The sequence below is a fragment of the Cephus cinctus genome, unplaced genomic scaffold, assembly GCF_000341935.2.
Source record: "Cephus cinctus unplaced genomic scaffold, Ccin1 Ccin1_scaffold0265, whole genome shotgun sequence".
Classification (NCBI taxonomy): Eukaryota; Metazoa; Arthropoda; class Insecta; order Hymenoptera; family Cephidae; genus Cephus; species Cephus cinctus.
This window is the reverse complement of record NW_014332976.1, coordinates 28,632-50,939: the sequence shown is the minus strand read 5'-3', so window position 1 is coordinate 50,939 and position 22,308 is coordinate 28,632. Positions and strand designations below refer to the sequence as shown.

General features: G+C 41.8%; 1 protein-coding gene across 19 annotated transcripts in view; it reads left to right on the top strand.

The window, feature by feature from the left end:
- LOC107265960 (disks large 1 tumor suppressor protein) overlaps positions 1-22,308 on the top strand; it is a 167,760-nt gene that overhangs the window by 119,342 nt on the left and 26,110 nt on the right. For all 19 annotated transcript variants that reach the window (XM_015735939.2, XM_015735937.2, XM_015735935.2 and 16 more), the window contains one exon: positions 1,220-1,352. In XM_015735939.2, coding sequence (XP_015591425.1) covers positions 1,220-1,352 — 133 coding nt within the window. The remainder of the gene's footprint in view (positions 1-1,219; positions 1,353-22,308) is intronic.

Below are 22,308 nucleotides of genomic sequence, written 5' to 3'. Positions count from 1 at the left end.
ATAGACATGCGTCTAGCGCCCCTACCACTGTTCTCCTGAAATTCTATTAGGTCCTCCCTGTCTGCAACTGACAAGCCAAAGCGAGTAATTGGCTTCGTCGAGGTAAACGTGCCCATGAGAGAAGCGCGCCTGCATTTTCTTTTGCTTTGGCGTCATTTATTAATGTACCCTTTTTCGTCTTGTCCGACAACTTCACTTGGCATTTTAATAGAGCAATCGCGAATCCAACGAGGATTGAGCTTACGGTAAAACAAAGAAGAATTTTATATTACTGTCCTTTAGTAATTCTTTCCTTTTACTTCTTTTCGCGGAGCGTCACTCTTTGCTATTTGAATTGCATTGAAGGATCCTATTGAATGCATTAGCTTTTCACCGTAGGGTTCCATAATAGGGTTGCCTTTAATTCCTATTTCTTTCGATTGATCCCGTGAGACGACGAAACTGTCTTTCGTATGAATTCGAATTACCTTGGTCCGTGCTGCGTAACCAAATGTCTATAATCGGTTATCGTAAGGGTACTAACCCTCCTTTGTGTGGTACGTTAATCTGTCTCTTATTTTTTCATTTATAAAACTAAACACGGTCCGGACGGTTGATGTAGCGCGAGAATTTCGCAGTCACGAAGAAAATGAATTTTTGATCGGGCCTCCTCTTTTGCTGTCAGTATTTTCACGGCCGGTCGATATAATTTATTCATTAGCGTTATAAAGCAGAGATCATAAAGTTGCCACCCCAACCATCCCAGTGAAGGCTACCCTATGGTATACAGTCTCCCTCAGCTAGCATCTACTTTCGACGTGGTGCGGTTATTGTGGTTGAATTCAAATTGGCTGCCAAATGACGACGGCAACTGGCGTCGGGTTGCGAACTAGATTATTCATGTATTTATTTTATAACCTTACTGAACATCTCAACAAATTGTCGGTTTAATAAAATGGCGAGCTACCGAATGAGTGGGGCGCGATAGGGAAGAAGCGTGTTACTTAAGAACGACTCTCCTCGAAATGACAAATTCAAAATTAATGTCAATTCTCTCTCGAGCCTCCCCAAGGATATAACTCGTGAACCAGCCAGTTGAAATTATAAATTAACATTTTACACTGCCTGAACGCAAGATATACTTTAATTACTGTCGACTTGATTATGTCTTTCTTTTTTTTTTTTACTATACATACAGCACAAGCAAATTTTAATTTTCCTTTTTTTTTTTCTTCAACAGGTAAACAAAATGGTTCGGTTTCAGCGCTGGAGAACAACTCGTTGGCGTACTCGCAAGAGTCGCGTCACGCGTCCTCTCTCGCCCTCCACGGCGCCACGACGCCGCGCGCCGTTTCCCAAGAAGACGTTTCACGGTGAGTCCCGTTCCAATTATCAATGCTACACTTTAGCTCGGTGCACCGTTACCGAACAATACTTTGGAAATACGTATCTAGAATCGTAATAGGATCGCAGCCTTGAAACGTCGTATAACGATTTCAATGATACGTCCTATCTTATTTTGCTATTATGGAATATTCGTATAGATGGTGCGCCATTACTTCGAATGCAACATAACTTCTGATTCATGACATCGTACGATTAAGAATTAAAGTTCTTGCTACTGCAAGCGTCATTCTGAAACGTCATTCGTGTAGAAATCCAATAAGGGCATTTAGGGTCCTTCGTATGGATATGGACTTTGTGTGTAGGTTGTTGAGCGCAAATTCCTCCATATACATAAATATCACGTGGCTGATTTCCCACTGTATCTCATGTATGAACGATTCGAAATCTCACGCGTTGCACTCGACGCAGAGAATTTCCCAGTGGCTGTCGGAAGTCTAGTTAATTATACAGTCACAGTCGTCCAACTGGTAGAGCCGTGGGGTGGATGCGAACGTTCGGGATAGAACTGAACGAGAAGGGTGGGATTGTGGTAGCCACTGTGCGAGCTAATTGCCGATGGATTAAGGGTTTATCGAATCGGTCCGCTGGCAGAGGGGATTGGTTCGGACACGTTATGTACTCGCTCGAGCGAACGTTTCCTCCTATTGACCTGTCGCTCAGTGCTGACCCCGGACGATCCTTGTCTTGTCGAACTGCATTTCCCATTTCCTGCAACACGATTTTCCCTCATGCATAGTTAAGAATGCTTAACTCTTCCCGACAATTGGATACACTGGATGAAGCGAAAATTCGTTCTCCTTTGCACTCGCGTATACGATATGTACTGTTACGTCAATTACGACTTGATATTACTACATTGTCTTCTGCAAGATTAACCCGTTTGAACCACTCGCTTTTTTTTTTTTTTTTTCGAGAACGTAATTGGATAAACGCACGTGACTTCCGTTGTAATTTTTTTTTCGAGTTGCTAGGGGTACGAGGGGAATGATATATAGGAAGATAGGGGTGATATTCTCATCCCTCTAATTCCTTAAGAAGATATTTTTCATCCTGCATCCACTAGGTCGGTGCCGGCCGCTCGAGCGGCGAGTGCTAAATAATTATCCTAATTTTACTTAAATTGTGAAGGAAAGTAAGTTACTGCTCGGGCATAATGGTTCCAATTAATTTGGTAGAAGGAGAAATTAAACTTTTTGCGTGCATTTACGTGATGGCTGAGTACCGTAATAATTCGTCTCCCGACGGGACTCGCCAAATTCCCGCAGGCTCCTTTCCGACTGGGTCCGGATCTTCGCGATGCAGAAAAGTTTTTCGTCGCGCGAGGAGTGGTAACCAAGGAAGCAAGAAGGGCGGGGAAGTGGGGAAGGAAGGAAGGAAGGAAGGAAGGAAGGATAGAACGCTTGAAGGAAGGACTAATTGCACTTTTGACTACTGCAGAAATGTACCAAGGAACTCGGCATTAAATATTACCCTGAATGGAATATTTCATAAAGCCCGCAGGCACGAAAGTTCTACGTACCTAGGAAGACCTTATTTATTCACTTCCAGTCTTGGCACTCTTCATTCGTGAAATTTTTTAATTCCCTCCTTCCCGTCCACCCGGTAGATTTGATTCATGAAAATTAATTTCACTCGTTACCTACGTAGCAAATTGTCTAAAATTGAATCGCGTATATCCGTCGCGCTAATGATTTTAGCATTTTTGCAGTTGGCCTGAATTTTCGCAACAGTAAGCTTCTGGCTTCTGGCCCTTTCTTTTTTTTACAGGTTTTTTCTTGTGATAATCCTTGCAAACAAACCTTTGATTTCATACGCCTCGCTTGACTCTAAAAACCAGTTCACATTGACTCTTGCGGGTAATAAGCTCTGTGTACATAGATTTCACTTTGAAGTACGTTAAAGAGATTTAATTCACGTGGCAAAGAGTCGGCATATATATATATGTGCACGTAGAATAAAACGTTCAACTAGAGTAAATTCTAGACATAATAAGGATTCTACTGCCATTTCGTTACTTATTTCCTCGTTGTGATTTATCTGCAGCAACAGATTCGTTAAAGACTACAGGTTACATCAGATTTTTTAAATCATAGCTATATTCGATCGCATACATATATATTTTACTTATATATTTAACCGTTGCTCTGGTCCCAGAATCAAGCATTAATTGCCTCTACGTCCGGTACTAGCTTCCAATTATCCGTAATTATCGAAGTAGCAGACAGACTACCGAGGCTGGGGAGCATCGATTACGGTAGCGATAGGTCGATTTAACACTGTATTTATTACAGACCCACGACTTATAGCCGAAGATCGTACTTCGAATTACCTCTAAAAGGTGTCGTGAAGGTCAGTTGGCATACTTAAAAATAATTGACCACATTATCAGCACTACTTTTACAGTCACTCATTCCTATTGAAAATCCAAGAGTCCACGCAACAGAGTCATAAAACAGTTATCACATATAAATCCATATTGAAAGAATTAAATGCCGTAGACGTCGTTTTACTCAACATAGCCCTATAGTCACGCAGTAACGAATAACTTCGGCCATCCGAGATGACGCATCTGGCCGTTCAGTCGTCCCGGCTTATTTAGGCTCAGTTACCGTTCCCGCGTGATCTGCATGCAAATTATGGTTTTCTAATCCACGGCATTACGAGCCATTTAACTCGCAAGAATAAGCTGCGGTACAACGTCAACGTACCGACCGACTGTTCAAAGCCGTAAATCTTCAGTGTACCACAAAGCCATTGGAAATTCAGGAGGCGATACCTACATCATTCCCAGATATATCGGTGGGAATGAATTTCCTATCTTGTAACAGAGAGAATAAGTTCCGCGGATCTTAATTCCTGGTCAAAAAGGGCCCAGTGATTCGGTAAACGTGTTCGCGTACGTCTAAAATTCGCAGAGAATTCTTGGCACGGGTTTTGCAGTTTGAGCGCGTTTTATGTTTCGCTCTGGCATCGCATGAGCAGAGGACAATTCACTTACGTAACGAGCCCTTCAGAATTAATTCAGTTACCGTTAGGTTCTACGTGGAGATTCAGCAATGAGGTATCCTCCGTACGAGGTCTTTGTTAACGTTCGATCAAACGATGATCAGTCGACGTGTTATCACTCGTCTCGCTCCACTATGATAGTCTCACTGATGAAAATATTGCACAATGATTTTGCGCGGGTTAACAGTCAACTCGGACAATGTCGCCATATCCAGGACACAGGAGCAGTTCTTCTGTATGATGGCCGTCCTTGTTACTTTGGTCGGGTCGGACAATAAAATACCCTTGTGAATGTGGAGTCAGCAGCGCCTCTATGGCGACGGCGGACATGGGATTCGGTTGACACTAATCCCTAGCCCCTCATCCGGCTCATTGTGACCGCGCACAACGGGACAAATTTAATTTCTGTTGGACGGACCCTCGCACTCCGCTCAAGCAATTCCGTATAGCGTTCGCTCATGCCGACCTCGGGGATATCCCTCTCGGACCCGTCATACAGGATCGGACAATGGAAAGACCATGACGCTATTCCAACATTCGCAAAATCTCTTGATTAAGGTGAAAAAAATATTCCTGGTAGCCTCTCTGTGCGTTACAGGGTTCAAAAGTCACGTTCTGAGAGTTATAAATTCGTTGGGGATTGAAACGTCAAACTTTGCACGAAGACACGTGAAGCAGGGGGGACGCTCTAGGGGCAATGGTGTGACCATCATATTAGAAGATAAATCCTCTATTTATTTGCGTTATTTTATACGATTTATTATCCTGGTTATTTTGGTTTTTATTATTGGACGGTATTCTTGGCTTATCCGTTTATCCGTTAGGGAGATAAATGTCTATACTGTATATGATTGATACACGATTCGATGTGTGTATCGTAAGAATTAGGGGAAGAACGTTTTTTTTCCGGAACTTAGCTAATACGAACTGATTCAGCATTGTCTACGTGCTGACAACGTGAAGTCAGAGCTTTCTAGCTTTCAAACCGATTGTAAACGACGCCGCAGGCCAGCCACCCTTTTGGGTGATCCTACTGTCTGCCCTAGCGTCGCGACAAGTCGACGGCTGAGCCAGCAATATTATCTGTGAGCAGGATTTCCGCGAGAGACTTATTGGACGGCGATTCGTGGATTTTGATTATAGATAATTAAATTTACTTTCTTCTGATAACTCATGACGTGGCTAATGATTTTCTTGCGTACATATCACACGAATTTCGTTATTGTCAGTTGAGTAAGTTATGGCGTTTATTTACTGCTGGGATTATATTTCAGATTTTGATTGGTTCAAGGATACCTTTTGCCTATTGCTATATTATATACGTATACGTATACAGAGTCTCGGTATTGTATAATTAGCATCGATGCAACATGCATGCGCACGTTTCTAGTAGCTGATTGCTGTGTTTGTTTTCACGGGAAGCGGATCCTTCTATATGTCAATAAAGCTGTTGATAGCATGGCGGGTTAACGTGCTTGCGCTTCCGCGTTTCCTAATAGCTTAGTTTAGTATCGGCGTAGACCATTCTGCGAGACTGCCACTCGATATGCAAATCAATGTCGCCTCAGGCGGTAGATGCGTAAGCGTAGTGAAACTCGATGCGAAATAGCGCGGCTTTCGAACTTGATAACGAACTTCTTGCCACGAGAGCCAATGGCGTAACGTGACTCTGTCTCATACATAAATTTGCATATTTTCCTTGCTTCCTCTTTGCTTGATCCACCGAGGTAAATCCACGTAAACTGCTGCGGCTTTGACAGGAAACTGATAGAGTCGTAAAAGGATCGGACGAGTTGCGATGCACGGAGGAAATTTTTTTTTTATTTTCGATATTTTTCCAATGCCGCATGTGATATTCATGTATCGATCGCACTTACCGTAGAGGATGTATCACTCATTCAGGGAATAGTACCAGGGCTCAAACTGCTCGTAAACAATTTTGTTCTGTCCGATTTAGGATTTTCGAAGGTCCACCACGTGCCATATAAATAATCCTATATCGCGCAATGGGATTGCGTATAACCCGATGCATTTCACCTGCTGCACTTTGGTTCCATGTAAAAACCGAGTAAAAATAGCGCTTTTCACATATCGGATTCGAGTAGCATTACGGCGAGTGAATATTCACGAATTCGTAGAATTAAAGACACGAAGTTTCAGTGGTACGTGCGATTTTTACCGTGCACGTCGTCCGAAGGATTATTATAAAAATTTTCTAATAATCTATTGTCACTTGGGTAGATTTGTGGATTGTCTGGAGGTTCTCGTTGTTCAGCTGATCGGAGATGGGAAAGCTATAAAGTTCGCGACTATAGCGATCACGCGGGTCACGTCGAATACGTGGCACTTCATTAGAAGCCTGAAAGTTATGCAAGGAACGCGAAGGAGATGGGATGTCGATCTTAGAAAGTCAGAGGTCGTAGAGGAACGTCTTTGAGAGGCGACATCCCGAGACTTCGCTCACTCACGGTGAGTAAAGGGAAAAGCAAACCACCATATAATCGATTATACATGCTGAAAAAGCTTTGAGACCTTTCGAAAAGGGGTTTGGATGCGCATAAAATACCTATTCAATTATCAGTAAGCTGATTGAGAAACTTTGGCAAGTACTCCGTGAAGGTAAACTTGGGGGATGGATTTTCGATGTAAAAACAAGTAAATGGTTTGCGGGTTTTTTGAGCGATAGTTTAGGCACCTACCCTTTACTTTGCGGCTTCGCTACTGTTATCGGATCAAGATGCTTGTTAATAATCAATTGCAGATTTTTTGTCCTGGACCGTCTGTTTCCTCCAATTGGTATACCAAAAGCGTGGTAAGCTGGGATGACGTCGACTTGAAAAAGTATAATTTGAGACGGATGGGGGAGATCCAATTAAACTTGTGCGGACCTCGAAATTCATCCTCGGAGACGGTACTGGGTCTTGATGCGATCCCACGGGTCAGGATATCCGACGCCTTTCGTTTCTCTCTTATCGTCCGACGCTGTCGGATGAAGCCTCTGGGCCAACTGAGGTTGCAATTAAATTGTCAACCGAAGCATGCACAGCTGATACAGGCATCCATATTGCAAGTCATGTATATATATACGGGTTTAGTAACGCTTTGACACCCTTTGTGCGATTAGTTTCTTTTTACGTCCATGAAGCGCCGAGACGCCAAGAGAAATCTTCTCGCCTCGAGAAGTGCTTGTGATGAATGGCTGGTTCTTTTCCCGCTCGCCAGATTACGGGGACCTCCCCGAATTAATCAAGTGCCTCATCATAGAAGGAAACTGGTCAGGACAGTATCGGATTAGAACGGGTTTCCAGCTTTCATGAAGCACAATATAATCCGTTCATCTCCCGGCTAACTTTCGAGTGGCTTTATCGTCTGTTGATTTCTTTTTTTTTTTTCAAGTACCCGTATTTTCTGGATTATTAACATTTTCGAGACCCTTTCTCGTTTCGACCCTCTTCTCGTCTACCTGTTCCCTCTCATCCTTCTCCCCTTGTACTCCCTCTGTAGTATCAGAGATGTTTTTTGCTATTTACGAGAACGTTGCAATCGATTGAAAAATCCTCACCCTCGATTTAATCCTCGTCCGCTATGTCGGCCCGTACGACAACAGCAATCTGCCGATATTGATTTATTGCGAGAAACAACAGGGTTCCTGTCAATGGAGAGGAAGGCGTGCGAATGTCAGCCAGTCCAACCTCTCCTGTCCCCCTATGTCATTCGCGAAATAGAAATGGTTCTTTAGAACGTGTTCTACGTGAATGCATATTTTTCACTCGAGAATCCAGACATGTTTCGAATGAATTTGCTCGCGCAATCATCTGTGTACATTTCCACGTTAAAAAATACCTCTGTCTACTTCAGTCCCGCTGTATATCGTTAACTTACTAATTGCGACCTACATTCACTGTAACGTACCACCGATACGGAGGACTTATATCGATCGATTTCAATTTGCAGTCGCCAATTTTTACCTTGTTACCAAGCTGTGTACCAGCGATATGCATATGCACTAGATGTGTATGAATCGTTTCGTTCATGCACAAAGTTGCAATTGCATATGATTACATTGCACAGGGCAAGCGAACAATTTTATGGCCTCAGAGGTACGTGCAAAACCTACAAAGTACAACAGCCGCCACGTATTGCCATACGTTTACCACGACCTTTTCTATTTCACTTCTGGTCACAATACATGCTATACAATGCACTTCATATTTCTTGCTATTTTCACATCGCAATAATCGACGGCATAAATTTCATAAATATACGTTCGAATCAGTAACAGGTGCGAATACTTTTTAGATATTTTGTATAGCTAGGGACTTTTTGAATCCTAGTTATATTCTCACTGTAGAGATCTTCTATTATTATTGTACTGAAATAATCTCTTAACGAAGTTGACGTGCGTATTCTGGAGAGCCGTCCAGGATGCCGGCTTTGCCAACGGGGTAAATTATATTAGGGAGTTTCGAGCAGTACCGAGGGCAACGAGCAGCCGGCAAATGGTACGGGCTAGATCCTTTCCAAGCCGCGGATTCAGGAAGTTGGCGAAACCTCGTTGCTGAAATCCTCCCTGATGAGAAGGAACGGATCCGAGTGACCCGAGACGCCTCGCGTTGTCCGTTCATTAAATAAGTTTGGTTTCCCACTGGAGGCCAACCTGCCGTCTTTACTAGACGAAAGTCCACAAGCGACATCATCGACACTTTAACCTGTTTTCGACCCTTCTCAGCATTCCCTTACGGAAGATACCAACACCTTAAGGTTGTTCCGACGATTCATCCAATGATACGTCATGCAGAAAAATTATACGAGGACCTCGACCAGAATTCGACCTCGAGCGCTGCTCTCCTGAATTATATGATAATGCATTATCGATCCTTCGTGCACTGTTCGTTGCACGTGATCGCATCTGCGTCCATTGTACAATGAAAAGAATGCCTTACGCAACAGTCCGTTATGCGATTAATATAGCCCATTGCGCGTTGCATGGAGGAAGCAGCCGTTAGCGCGAGTTATGGTAATCAGTTGATCGCAAATGCGTGGCCGCATATGCTACGTTTTCCATATCGGGTGCACAGGTGCGTCAGACGATTCAGCTTATTGTCTTCTGAATGTTTTGTCATTTTCGACTCTCCTTTTGATACATCGGATGAAGATTTTGAAATTAGAAAGTGATGAGAATCATGAGACCCAATGCGGTTCTCCTACGTGAAATTTCCTTAGTATATATCTTGATCGTTTACGAGAGATACTTTGAGCTAAGAGCATTTTTCTGTCTCTTGGATTGGCTGCCTGCTGCCTTTGCTATACTTCTATGTGAAGTTAAATCCTTTGCCTAGCGGTTTGCCGTAGAGCCCATTACGAAGGATAGTATGAGAATTTATAGGAGCACGTGCTGCCAGCAGGCAACCGGTCTAACGTTGCCGTTAGCGTGGTGCTCTTACTTCAGGCGTTAATACCTACTAAAGACTAAACTAATGTTTGACTCATCGTTCGATACTTTCTGCGAAAGCCATAAGCCTTGCACGTAACAGTCCCACGTGCTATGCAATACCATATAGCATAGATTATGTACTATGGAGATATATGGAAAATGAGTCTTGCGAAGGAAGTAGGAGAATATGTATAATAAATACCACTCCTGCCCATTGACGATGACTCATACACTGTCTGAATCATACGATTTCCAGGTCGATTCTGGTTACCGTAAAGGCGACTTATTTACATATCCCAATGCCTGTAGTCGTTTCGCAAGCAAAATCACTTGGTGACAAGTGGAAAAATGTGGAAATAACAAAATTGCCCATTACCAATGCATTTTACCAAAGGTAATTTTTGTGGCAAATCAATGGAAATCAATACTAAAAAAATTCCATACCTTTAGCAAAATAGCATTGGCAATTGTGAAATTTGACTACCGGAGTCCCTAGCACAGAAACACGTTTTCCCATCTGCCACTTTAATCTACTTCACTCCTGCACCGACCATCGTATGCATATAACGACCGAACCGATATACCCTGAATGAAATCGAAACGTACCTTTCTCTTTCCACGCACCTTTCTCTTTCAAGTAAAACAAAATATTACGAGTCTCAATAAGCACGGAGTGTCGCGATTGTCAACGGAATGTATACCAATAAGCTACCAGGATTGGTATTTTGGACTGAAGAGGACGTACTGCACTGTCCGACTACGTGTCTCCGACACGTGATTCAGAGAACGCTTAGGAATGCTGTTAACAGACTGGCGGCCCAACTAGTCACCACATTAGTTGACCATTGGTGGTATACGACTTCCGGTCTGAAGTCTGCAGCCATCAGAAGTTTCCCGGTACTACTAGTAGTCTGATAGTACCCACGGACGGGTACGGTTACTTAGAACCGTAGTTACTGTACACACGCTATACTCCACGTTTCCTTTGTAATTGAATTAAAAAAACTGATAGCACTATCAACTCCACAAGGTGCATTTCTAATCATGTGACGCATTGGCACGCCATGTCATTCGTGACTCACATAGCAGTGGTGGTAGAGACTCCTCATGGCTTTCGCACTTTTCTCCGATTCGATTCTCCGTCATCCTCTCTCAGGGCGTCTACGCGAATCGGGTACGGAGCTGATATTGCTCAGTCTGGTATAACGGTGCTACTGTATTACCTTGTTTATATCAAAATATGAAACGTGATTACAGTGAGCTTCATGTGCTGTGACTTGACTACCAAGTGCAATCTCCTGCAAGAGATATCCTCAATCTTGTGGTGTATTATACAATGCTCGTGCGATAGTTCGTAATGTGCTGTATCCATGTTATGATATTGTGACACATGGTATACTCACCCTTGTACTACCGTATGGTATACAGTCGAGGATAAGAAGATATACATACTGTCTGAATACACATTGAGATAGAAGAAGACAGGAACGGGTCTGACAGAGAGGTTAGTTATCAAATCATGTCCTGGTAGTATAAACATTGTGACAGGTGCTTAAAGGCGATGCTTTAATATGCACTTTGCCTTAATAATGAGTGTAATCATTATTGAGATGCGATTAGAGTCTATTATAAGAATCATTGAAGTATTTCTCTCACGGCCTTGGTGTGACGCACGCAACGTGCGTTACATAAGGACAATTACGATTTAGTATTGATAAGGTATCATAGACTTCGGTTATATAACTTTAGTCATTTACTTCTTGTATTTCCCTCGCACTACGTTCTCTTGCACGGGTCTTTTAGAGTGATTGTATAGCGTGGGCATGATTTTCGAAATTTACTGTGATACGACCCTGGCCTCTTCGTGGTCTCCTGTATTATACAGGAAGTCGAATATTCTAATGTAATATTTATCGACCCTGACATACAATCGCTTTGATCACTGATAAGAACAAGTGTTCCAGTGACGATACTTGATTTATTGTATATACAAGATATACTAATGTTCGCACGGCAATCAGTTGCTATCAATTGCAGCATGTTGATTTCGTTAAAGGAATTTACTGTACCGACAGTCTCTCCATGATTCGTATGCATTAGCACATTCGTATTATCTGACTCACTGATATCGTAATTTGCATTTTGGACTCAAGGATGCGTACTTAGCACTCATGGTGAAATACGTTCTTCCGCGATGAAGGTCAAACGACAACTGAGGCTTTCTATACAAAGCATCTTGGGGGAGTGTTTCCGCTAAATGTTCGCGTTTGAATCTACGCTTCAACGGTTTCCAGAAAAAAATTAACCCGTACACGCTCTTATCAAATATACTGTACATATCGAGTGTTATATGCCCATGGACAAACCTAAGTAAAAAATATATATATATGTATGTAATATATGATTGTACAATTCCGTAGGGTAGCGAATGGGAAATATTTTATAAATCAGATATATATTTATATATATATTAATAAATTTCTTCGTGACAACTTAAAACTTTAAGCTAGACGTAAAAATGTGTAGTTTACGTGAAGCTGATCCCCCGAGATGCACTGCGAATGACACAGCGTTCCCATCGATAAAGCGTGTTATACGAAAATCCAGAAAAAGCACGTGTCGACCGACGGTTACGAAGCGACCTGCACGTGAACGATGTCGGAAATTCACGAGAAGAACGAGGAAAATTGCCGCTTAGCTTGACGATGGCCATCTTGATAGCACGGTACCTCGCTCGGACATATTCGACGCTATATCACTTCTGGACCCTTGGCATTTTTCAAGGGAACTACATGTACCTCCGTTATACAGATCCGTATTGATATAGTCATCAATGAGCTTTCCATTTTGACAAATATTGAACAGTAACCGTACATCATCGGCATCCTTACGCTTCCGATTCTATTTCTATTGTCAGTAAGCACAGACATGTATTTAAAGATATATCAGGCATAAAAAAAATCTTGAAGCCTTTTCCGCAATCTTATTAGCGTTAGGCTTTTTAAGCACAACCTTTTCGTTTTCCATCAAGTGAAGTGTGCCGCATATTGGATTTCGTCGATGGCCACTGACAATGTCAGACGTTGCCCTGATACGACACGCTTTCAGGAATCTGTGGATTCAATCGTGCCGTATCGCGATTCAGACTGGCAGCAATATCTTTGCGATACTCGAGGAAGCCTCAGGGCTGGGAAATATCGCGATACTTTGGCGGATAGCTGCCCTACGGGTATCCCAGGGACGTGAGAGTACGGGCAAAGCCCGTGCTGGAGAATGGTGGCAGGGAAATTTCTCCGTTATACGACGCTGTATTAACGCCGTCGTAATTATCACGTTACTAATTCCATTTGTGTTGCGCACCCGCGAAGGTGTTACATGGACGGTCGAATGTCGTGTGCATTCTGCAGGATGGCCTGCATCGATATGTAGTTGCAACTGCGGGAAACTCTAGTACGCTTGAGAACTCAATTTACATCGGGTACCTGCTCTCGTGCTTTGGCAATTTCGTGTTTATCTTTTTAATCGTTATGGACGCGCGTATTGTTTTGGCATGTCTGTAAGTAAATTAGAGCGTGATCATTCCAATTATCCTGGGATGGGAGGAAAGGGAGATGGGGCTACACTTCGGATTTTCTACGTTTAAATGGAAATTGTATAAAATGTTTTATTGATTATAGAAATTGAAATATTTCATGTCTGTGAAGTCGTGTAGAGTGTGGTACTAATTGTAGTGCATAATTGAAATTTTTTGGTATTTCAAAATTTGATTGACGCCTAAGTGTCAATATATGTATCTGTTAAGTTTATGGTGCGACGGGGTGCGCTGTAGAAAAATCAATATAATAATCATTATCAAGGCAATATCATTAATTTGAAATTGCGACCGCGTAACTTATCCGCAATAACAGATAGCGAGCAGAAACTCGAGCATTGAATTCTCTATAGATGTCCTTTCAAACGTGTTTCGAATCTCTCTAATGATCACGTATGACCTTGTCTGATGCATTAGCCCTGGAAGTCCTGGTGAACTAATCTAATCTCGCGAGCCAAGGCCGTTATAGCATGTATAAGTATATAGATATATATGTAATATATAACCTAAACCACCGAAGGCGGACAATCCCTTACGAAGAATCCCTCAGCTGTTACACTTTTGAACTAGGCCACTCGAATTGTTTCTCCGTATATCTTAATGCAGTGTATGCATTGCTCTGTCACAGTTTGGCCATATGTGGAATATAAGGATCACGTAGTCGAGCCACGGTTCTTCTCGCATCTAAGGACATTATTCAACCCGTTGCACGGCGGAGGACGCAAAAGCGTATACACCTCGACTTCCATTGTAAAATAAGCAAACACAATATAGCGTTGAGAGTGCGGGAATATTTGCTCGGGCATGAAAATCGAGAATGCAGAGAGGCGAGGCATTGTCTATTTCTTGACGAAAAGAAGTGTAAGGGAAGAAAGAGACGGGAGCAGTCTGAGAATTTTTCACGCTGCGATCTCTTCTATGAGAGTAGCTGACTATATCATACGCACATATTACATAGTACGTAGGAATATACTTTTTATGCCGATGAAGCCTTTATATATCTCCATATCGATATACGTATACGGTATTCATATTATTTGTTTTTTTTTTTGCGAATTTATCCGCTATCAAAGGGAGTCGCGAGCTCTTTTTCAATGGATTCTCTTATATCTCTTGGATAAGGGGGAGGTCGATGCATCGCTGAGAATATTTTACTAGTCATATTGACGACCCTCATGCACGTTTCTGCTACCTACGTTCAACCCTACAATCAACGGAGATATCGTTCCATTTAACTGCATCGAACCATACTGAAAATACATAACGCAGAACAAAGATGATGTCGCTTGGAGATAGAAGCGGTTACGTATTCAATACGCGTCATGACGAATATGGCGAAAGCCTTTTTCTATATTCTGCTGGTACCGATACACGCCCATCCAATTACACGTGGGTCTACTTGCACGGGCATATGTAATGCATCTACTTCGGTGTGATATACGCATATTGCGAGATGAGGTCGATAGAAAAATCAATACTGCAGTCTTGGTATATAAAGAAATGGTATAAGAGCTTTACTGGGACATTTCGTCACGAAAGTCATTCCTTTACTTCCCGTCGTGGATTCCATCGTGAGATTTTCAATTCAACGGCAAAATACGTTCTGCCTTATTTACATCATTTTTAAACCATATTCTCGTTCGATTATAATTTCCTTTGCTTTTCCACGCGTCGGTACGACTTTACGATTCGTCGAGCTGTTATTTTTACCCCGTTCGTTCTACTATTGAAAGCACGTATTTTTAAAGGACCCGTAAACTCGTCCACGAGGACAATAGGAAATTTCGCAGCTTTTTCACCGGTACCTCGAAGCCATTCGTACTCCCAGCCCATGGTTGGTCTGTTCATGTAATTACGGAACGCTGTTATCTGACTTCATATCTGAATAACGTGGATAGCCACGACGTTAAAAACATCTGTGAGTCCAGTGGATTGAGTGCCATGCGTATGAATAAAAAAAAAAAAAGAATGAAGCAGTTATACAGTAGGTTTGATAAGAGCGTGTACGGCTTAATTTTTTTCTGGAAACCGTTGAAGCGTAGATTCAGACGCGAACATGTAGCGGAAACCCTCCCCCAAGATGCTTTGTATAGAAAGCCTCAGTTGTCGTTTGACCTTCATCGCAGAATAACGTATTTCACCATGAGTGCTAAGTACGCATCACGTTACAAAGCCATGTTTCTGTGTTTGCATCCGAAAGGACCGAAAATTTCGTACGGAGCCGCTGCTAAATATATGAAAAAATCGAAAACATTTTTAAGTAAGTGGGTGAAGCGTTATTCCGACGTAAAAAAACGTTGATGACCTGCCGGATCGTGGCTGTGTGCGAAAAGTGCACGTCTGGGGCTGTTTTACAATGCAGGGATTTGGCACTTTGCACATCCTTACCGATAATTTGAACGCTGCCAAAATGATCAAAATATATCAGAGGGCTTTATTACCATCTGCCCAAAGGTGGTTTAGAAGAAAACATGAAAATTGGATACTGCAAGAGGACAATGACCCAAAACATCGGAGTCATCTTTGTACTACGTGGAAACAAGAAAATAACGTTAACGTATTGGATTGGCCGACGCAGTCGCCAGGTGCAAATCCCATAGAAAATGTTTGGGCACTCATGAAGTTCAAGCTCCGAGGGAAGAAAATTTGGAACGTCAAGCAGTTATTTCGACAGATTCGATCCATATGGAGGTCTTTCTCGCCAGATTATGAAATTAGTAGAAAGTATGCCTCGGAGTTGCCAGGCAATTATTAACAGTGGAGGCGACTGGACAACTTATTAATAATAAAGTATCACGGTTTATATTATGTAGTGTGTGTGTATTTTTTTTCAATGCCTTATTCCAAATAGTCTTCGGGTTTCGCCGTACACGCTCTTGTCAAATATACAGTACGTGTCCAACCATGCGAGGTATGGATGCCTCTGTCAGCAAGTGGTAAAAAATGAGGACCATATACAGGTCCATATTTTACGGGAACTCCTGCCAAACCATACGAAGCCGCAGCTTCTTACGTTTCTTTGAAATTGACAGAGTGAGAAACGCCGCTAGAGAATAGCATCGATGTTCTCGATGCCGGTGATTTATGCTCGTGCGAATCTTTCGCGCTATTTTTCATAAGGAATCTCAAAAAATTATCTGCATCGTCTATCTATTTATCTATATCTGTATATGACAACTTATCTAGCTATATAGTCTGTCTTTGTCACAATGGGTCGACCGATACGTTCTTCCGCATTCCAATTCACCTGTTCTGCACCACCCCCCTACCGCAGACCTAACCTTTGCGGTTGAGTAGATCAAGGTTGCCCGAGCTGCGTGACCCAGGTCAGGCCTCAGACGTAGTTATTGAACTTTACTAGCTGCAGGTTTCACTAAAACTAAATATCGTTTTGCTTTACATTGAAAATTCAATGTCGTTGAATCGTGCGCATTCATAATTTATTACGTAGGATTTATTTCTTCTATAAAGATGCACTTGACCGTTTCGCCATTTTTTTAAGTCAATAGCAAAGTGTTAACGATAATTATGAATAAATTCATATTATTCTCTTAACGATTGCTCGCTTAATGGACGAATAATTCTCCGCGCACATCACACATGAAATATGATTGGCATTTCGATTTTCGCGGTTTTACCAATCAGCCAGTTTTGCTTTGGGCCAACGTGTTCGGCATTTACAAAGTAATTGTCGATTGGCCATTCCACGTACTGCACTTAACGCCTGACTGAACAAAATCTACGAGAAGTTTAGGAAATCGACTGAAAGTAGCGGATGGTATATGACGTCGAAGCTGGAAAATATTTTTACCGGAATTATTCAGCCGCGTATCTACCTTGCATTGTTACTGGGCCAAGGTCGAACCCGATTCTCAGCGGAGCTATAAATTTAAAGAAACTGCTTTTTGGCACTGGAACGCTGTTCCGCTACTCTCGCTAGTTAAAATAGGAGACATTGAAGGAAAGAAAAAGGAGTAGAGGAAACCCTGGCTGCTTTGCAGATATGAGCACCTATCTCCACTACGAAAAAGTCCTATAAGTGGAATATAGTAGAAAATATATTAATATAATATATTGTGCAGTATTCATAATAACAATTTGCATAATAGCCTACGATAATTAGATGTTAGTTTCACTAGAAGCTGCTCCTGTCAAACACTCATATTTTTACTATTTTCCAGTAAAATAATACCTATACTATCCTTTTCTGTGTTACCCTATCGAAGTCTTTGGGACAGATTGGATTACAAGGGTTGGATGGTAACTTAGAAAGGTCTACTTTGCTTTAACTATAATTGTATGACTTTCTGTAGGTAAATAGTATGCTCCTATGTATCTGTATATGTATTATATATAAACTAAATTATTCGAAATCACGATGTAATGGAGGTTACGTGACTCTCAATCAGTCGAATACAATTACCCCCAGTCCTCTTCTTCCCCAGTGAGTTAACGCAGACTTGTATTTAACAGTTTACCCCTCGCGAATCCGTACCATTACCGTCATTATTGGTCATTAAGAAGCCGAAAGTTAGAAGTTTGAGGTTAGTCAACTATTAAATTTCGTATTAACCCGTTGACCCGTATCCAACCAATTCCTATGCGAATACGTGTGAGAATGTTACGCTACCTCAATTTTGAACTATGAAAACACTCAACCACATGTATCTCGTAGACCTATGTGTACAAGCCACTTTAACTTGACTTTTAAAGATATTATTTTTTACGTTTCAAATTTCTCTGTACACGTAGATATCGGCACACGTGTACGTTCAATGATTCCCGAAGCTATTCGAAGATGGGTTACCATGATAAAATATTTGCTATATAAAACCAGCAGTCTATCTAGACCAGGATGCAATCTATACTAAGCTATTGAAACTAACGACCTAAAAGGTATTCACTATTAACAAGGATTCATGATCCATTTTATGGACCGTACGTAACGGCCCGTTTCTGTTAACTTTGAAGGTACATACGCACTGGACGGGTTTACGTTGTTTTTGTTTGCCGTTAGCAGGAGCACAAAATATATGCCAACCTTATACCCAGAGCGATAGATGCATTATGTATATAGTATAGATACCTATATGTATACACACAGGTAGATTCTATTTTAAAGCGTGTGGCTGAGCACAATGGTATCCGTGAATACAATTCCTGCAAACTAAAAATACAGCAGCATCCATTCGATAAGTAAGCAACGCTCCAGTCGCTGAACGATACGGCGTCAGGAGTATTTTCCTTGGAAGTACAATATATCCGACTGGTTTTCGCATTTGGCTTGAAGAAGTATTGACAGCGGTTCGCAAATCTGGGAATGAAGTCCCAATGGAAAAATCATGGAAAATACGATTTGTCAGGTTGACTATACACGTGTACTATACTCAAGGGAGAAAACAAATTTTGTTCACTCACATCCATTTGTACCGACAGGCTTGGTCATTCATTCCCTTTGCATCCATTCTCGCTTTCTCACTCTCTCTCTGTCTCTTTCTCTTCTCCTGATCCTCCCCTTTCTCCCCTGTACGTTATTCCCATTCCTTATGGAATTGTGTCTACAAGTTCACTGAATAATGCCGCGGGCAGTCTGAGCGTATACTAACGAACCCCGCACGGCAAGCAAATCCAATGCAAACGGAGGAACCCGAGGAATGTATTTGCTCGTGCGACTATATAAGAGCGACCTTTCGATTTCCTGATCAGCAGTTGGTACCCCACGGGAATCCGCGGTGCCGAGCCGTTTCAAAAGGGGGTGAACGTAGAGAGGGAGAGAAGTGGCGAAGAGGGGATATGAAGTGTACCAGGTGCATAGAGGAGTTATCCCCTCCTTTCACGTCAGACAAAGCAGTTATCGCTGGGCAATCCGTTGCTCCCCATGTTACTGGCCGTTTCCTAATAAAAGGTACATCGTTTCAGAAAGAGTAGTGTTGCATGTACGTACAGTTACCCATTCGCCTTTTGAACCGCAGCAGACACTTTAAGATAGGAATCATGATTTCTCAACTGAAAAAAGCATTATCCGGTGGGCGAAATACCCATAGTAATGTTAAATTTGAATAGAATATAATTTGCACGACGTACCATGTGTTGTGTCAAATGAATTAAGATTTTTTATCTACATATTACATAATCTCGGATCTTTACGTCATTATTGCCGCGCCATAATTTTCACGAATCTGCGGCTTTGTGCAGTATACTCAAATATCACTGAAGTAAACGATATTGTTATAAAGAATATATCGATTACCAGTATAATACCATTTACGAAGGAGGGTCCCACCACCATATGGGGAAAACACATCGTGTATGGTAGGTCCTTTAATGGCCTATAGCATAATAATAGTGAGGTATATGACGTAAGGGTCACCAAGGGTAGGTATGTCGGTTCAACGTTTTTCCATAAAACTCGAATGTACAACGTATACGAAATGCAAAATTCCCTTTAAAAAATGGAAAGGATGTATCTTCGAAATGCTACCAACCAGAGGCCATATGCGTAAGGGTGCCTTTGCAAGCTTGACGTTATTACCAAGGAAATTTGTTCTTGCCGTCAAAATAAATTTCTCAGTCCCTCGGATCGATTCGAACGATCTCAACCATTTCGTGTAAAAGGAATTGACGATAGATATTTACTTATGCTGTGTACCGATGTTGGAATGTCTGTGCTACGCGGTGCACCTAGTATGTGGTGATTCTACGGTATAGCTGCTACACTATATTTTACTATTCCTCACGTTCGGTGCGCGCAAGAGACCGCCAAAAGTCTCGGCTTATTTTCGGCAAGACCAGTAACGCGAGTCGTGAAACGCGGAAATGCCGTTGGGAAGTGGAAGCCCGGCACACCGATGGCCTCGGCTTTTGGAACTGGTATTGGAAGCAAACAACCTGGGGCGCCGTGAATAGAAATCCCTAGTGATTCTGGTTGCTTTCGCCAGTCATGCAAATACCCTGGCATATCAGCCAAAGAGGAAAACGCGGATGCTCTGTAACCTTATAAGATGGCATAGTCCCGAAGAAAGACGTGTAAAACACATTGGTGGTTGGGAAACCCTTCCTGCCGCTAGTCAACGTCACATTGGGATGCATAACCTGCAGCGATGCTTTCTCGCTATGTTCCTCATCTAACGTTTTCATCTTTGTCAGTTTTTTGTTTCTTCATTTCTCTTCTATCTTTTCGCTCCTCCGTTGCGCGGAGCAAAGAAGCGAATTCACTAACTTCCACAGCTAAGATAGAAAAGTGTATTATGGGTTATGACGATTGCGACACGCGACGGAATACAAAAGGGAATGTTTCTCATTTATTGCCCGGACCTATGGGACTCCTTCAAAGTGGACCACATCTCTGTATACATTTATCTTACGACTCTGGAAACGCTCGCTCTTCGCCCGAAGATCGACGCCAATTTCCGATTTCATAATAAAGCATCCTCGCGATTTATTCTTATACCGACGAGATGGGAATAAAGTTAAACAAATTTTTTTTTTTTTTTTTTTTTTTTTTTTTTTGTCAAGGAAAATTCTGAAAACGACATATGCAGGAGATTGCCATTTCAATAGAGAGGCAAACGATCGCTTGCTACGTATATGACGTAGTCGATGGCACACGTCAATTCCCGCTACGAGTATATTTTGCAGTATTCAAGTCTTTGAGTTTTATTTAAGCATAATATATATAGCTATTATTATCTTTGCACTATAAGTAAACAATAATGTTTGATATTAAGCGAAAGGTAAATTGTTCAGTTTCAGCTATTTCAAAATTTACTTTTGAAGAGAGAAAGCAAATGGCGTAATAAATGTTTGTATGAATTAAAACTCGAAAAGTTTCAAATATCACCTGAATTCAATCATAATCATCGAACTGAAAATTAACTACGTACATTTATCGCGTAATCTTATTTATACAGCACTCGATTATACTTCGTTCAGTCTATCTGCACTCAACGCCATTAGGAGCGAAGCGCAGGGTCTTATACCTCCGCAGGATCCGACTCTTTATAATTGGTTTAATTAGAAACACGGCTTCGGGGACGCGACAGCACAGACGATTCTACCGTATAGTCCTCCCGTAGACGGGGGAGTACAGCATAGAATATATTAATTGTTTAAACTTTAAGGAGTCCCGGACAAAAGATATTCTCCCTGGGGTAAATGGACTTTTTCACTAGTCTCGCGCCTCAGTTTAATTTGTCAATTACTAAAACCATTTATCTTCAGTGCTGCTGCCATCTTCTTTCTTTTATTTTCGTTTCATATAAAGTTTCAGCATCCTTCGAATCCTTCCGTAATTGTATACCAATGCAATTGGCTTGCGTAATTGACAAACTATCGATCTCCATAGTTCCTTTGCCCCTACCGTATCTCAAATTTTCACAGAGAGGGAGATAAATATTTTTTTAAATTTTTCGAAAAATCCCAAAATTCACGTTATACTTCGTATGCTGCAGATACCTCATACCGCATTCACGCTCACTTCCAAATATAACGGAACTTCGTATGAGCTCTGCTCCATTCATGATTTCTCGACACATCCTCATTCCCATCGTATATCTCATATCTCAGTATATTATGCATTTAGAGTGGCCGCGTAAAATAGCGAGCCCGTGGAATTAACCGAAAAGGCAATCTCCATAAAGCCCGGGAGCGCGTAGCGGGTATGCTCGCCTTTAATATTGCCTCTACCAGAGACAGAGGAAAGAACTCGGCAAGTATTACTGTAATTTCGTGCTATGAGTACTGTAAACCGCCCACTCGCCCTCTCCTGTACATATCCACCCCATACGTAATTTAAGAGATCGATCATAGTTATGCTGAATAACCTATAATTTCAGCTGGCCATAGGCCAGTTGCACAGTTGTAAAGGATCTATAAGGCTTCGAATAGTACC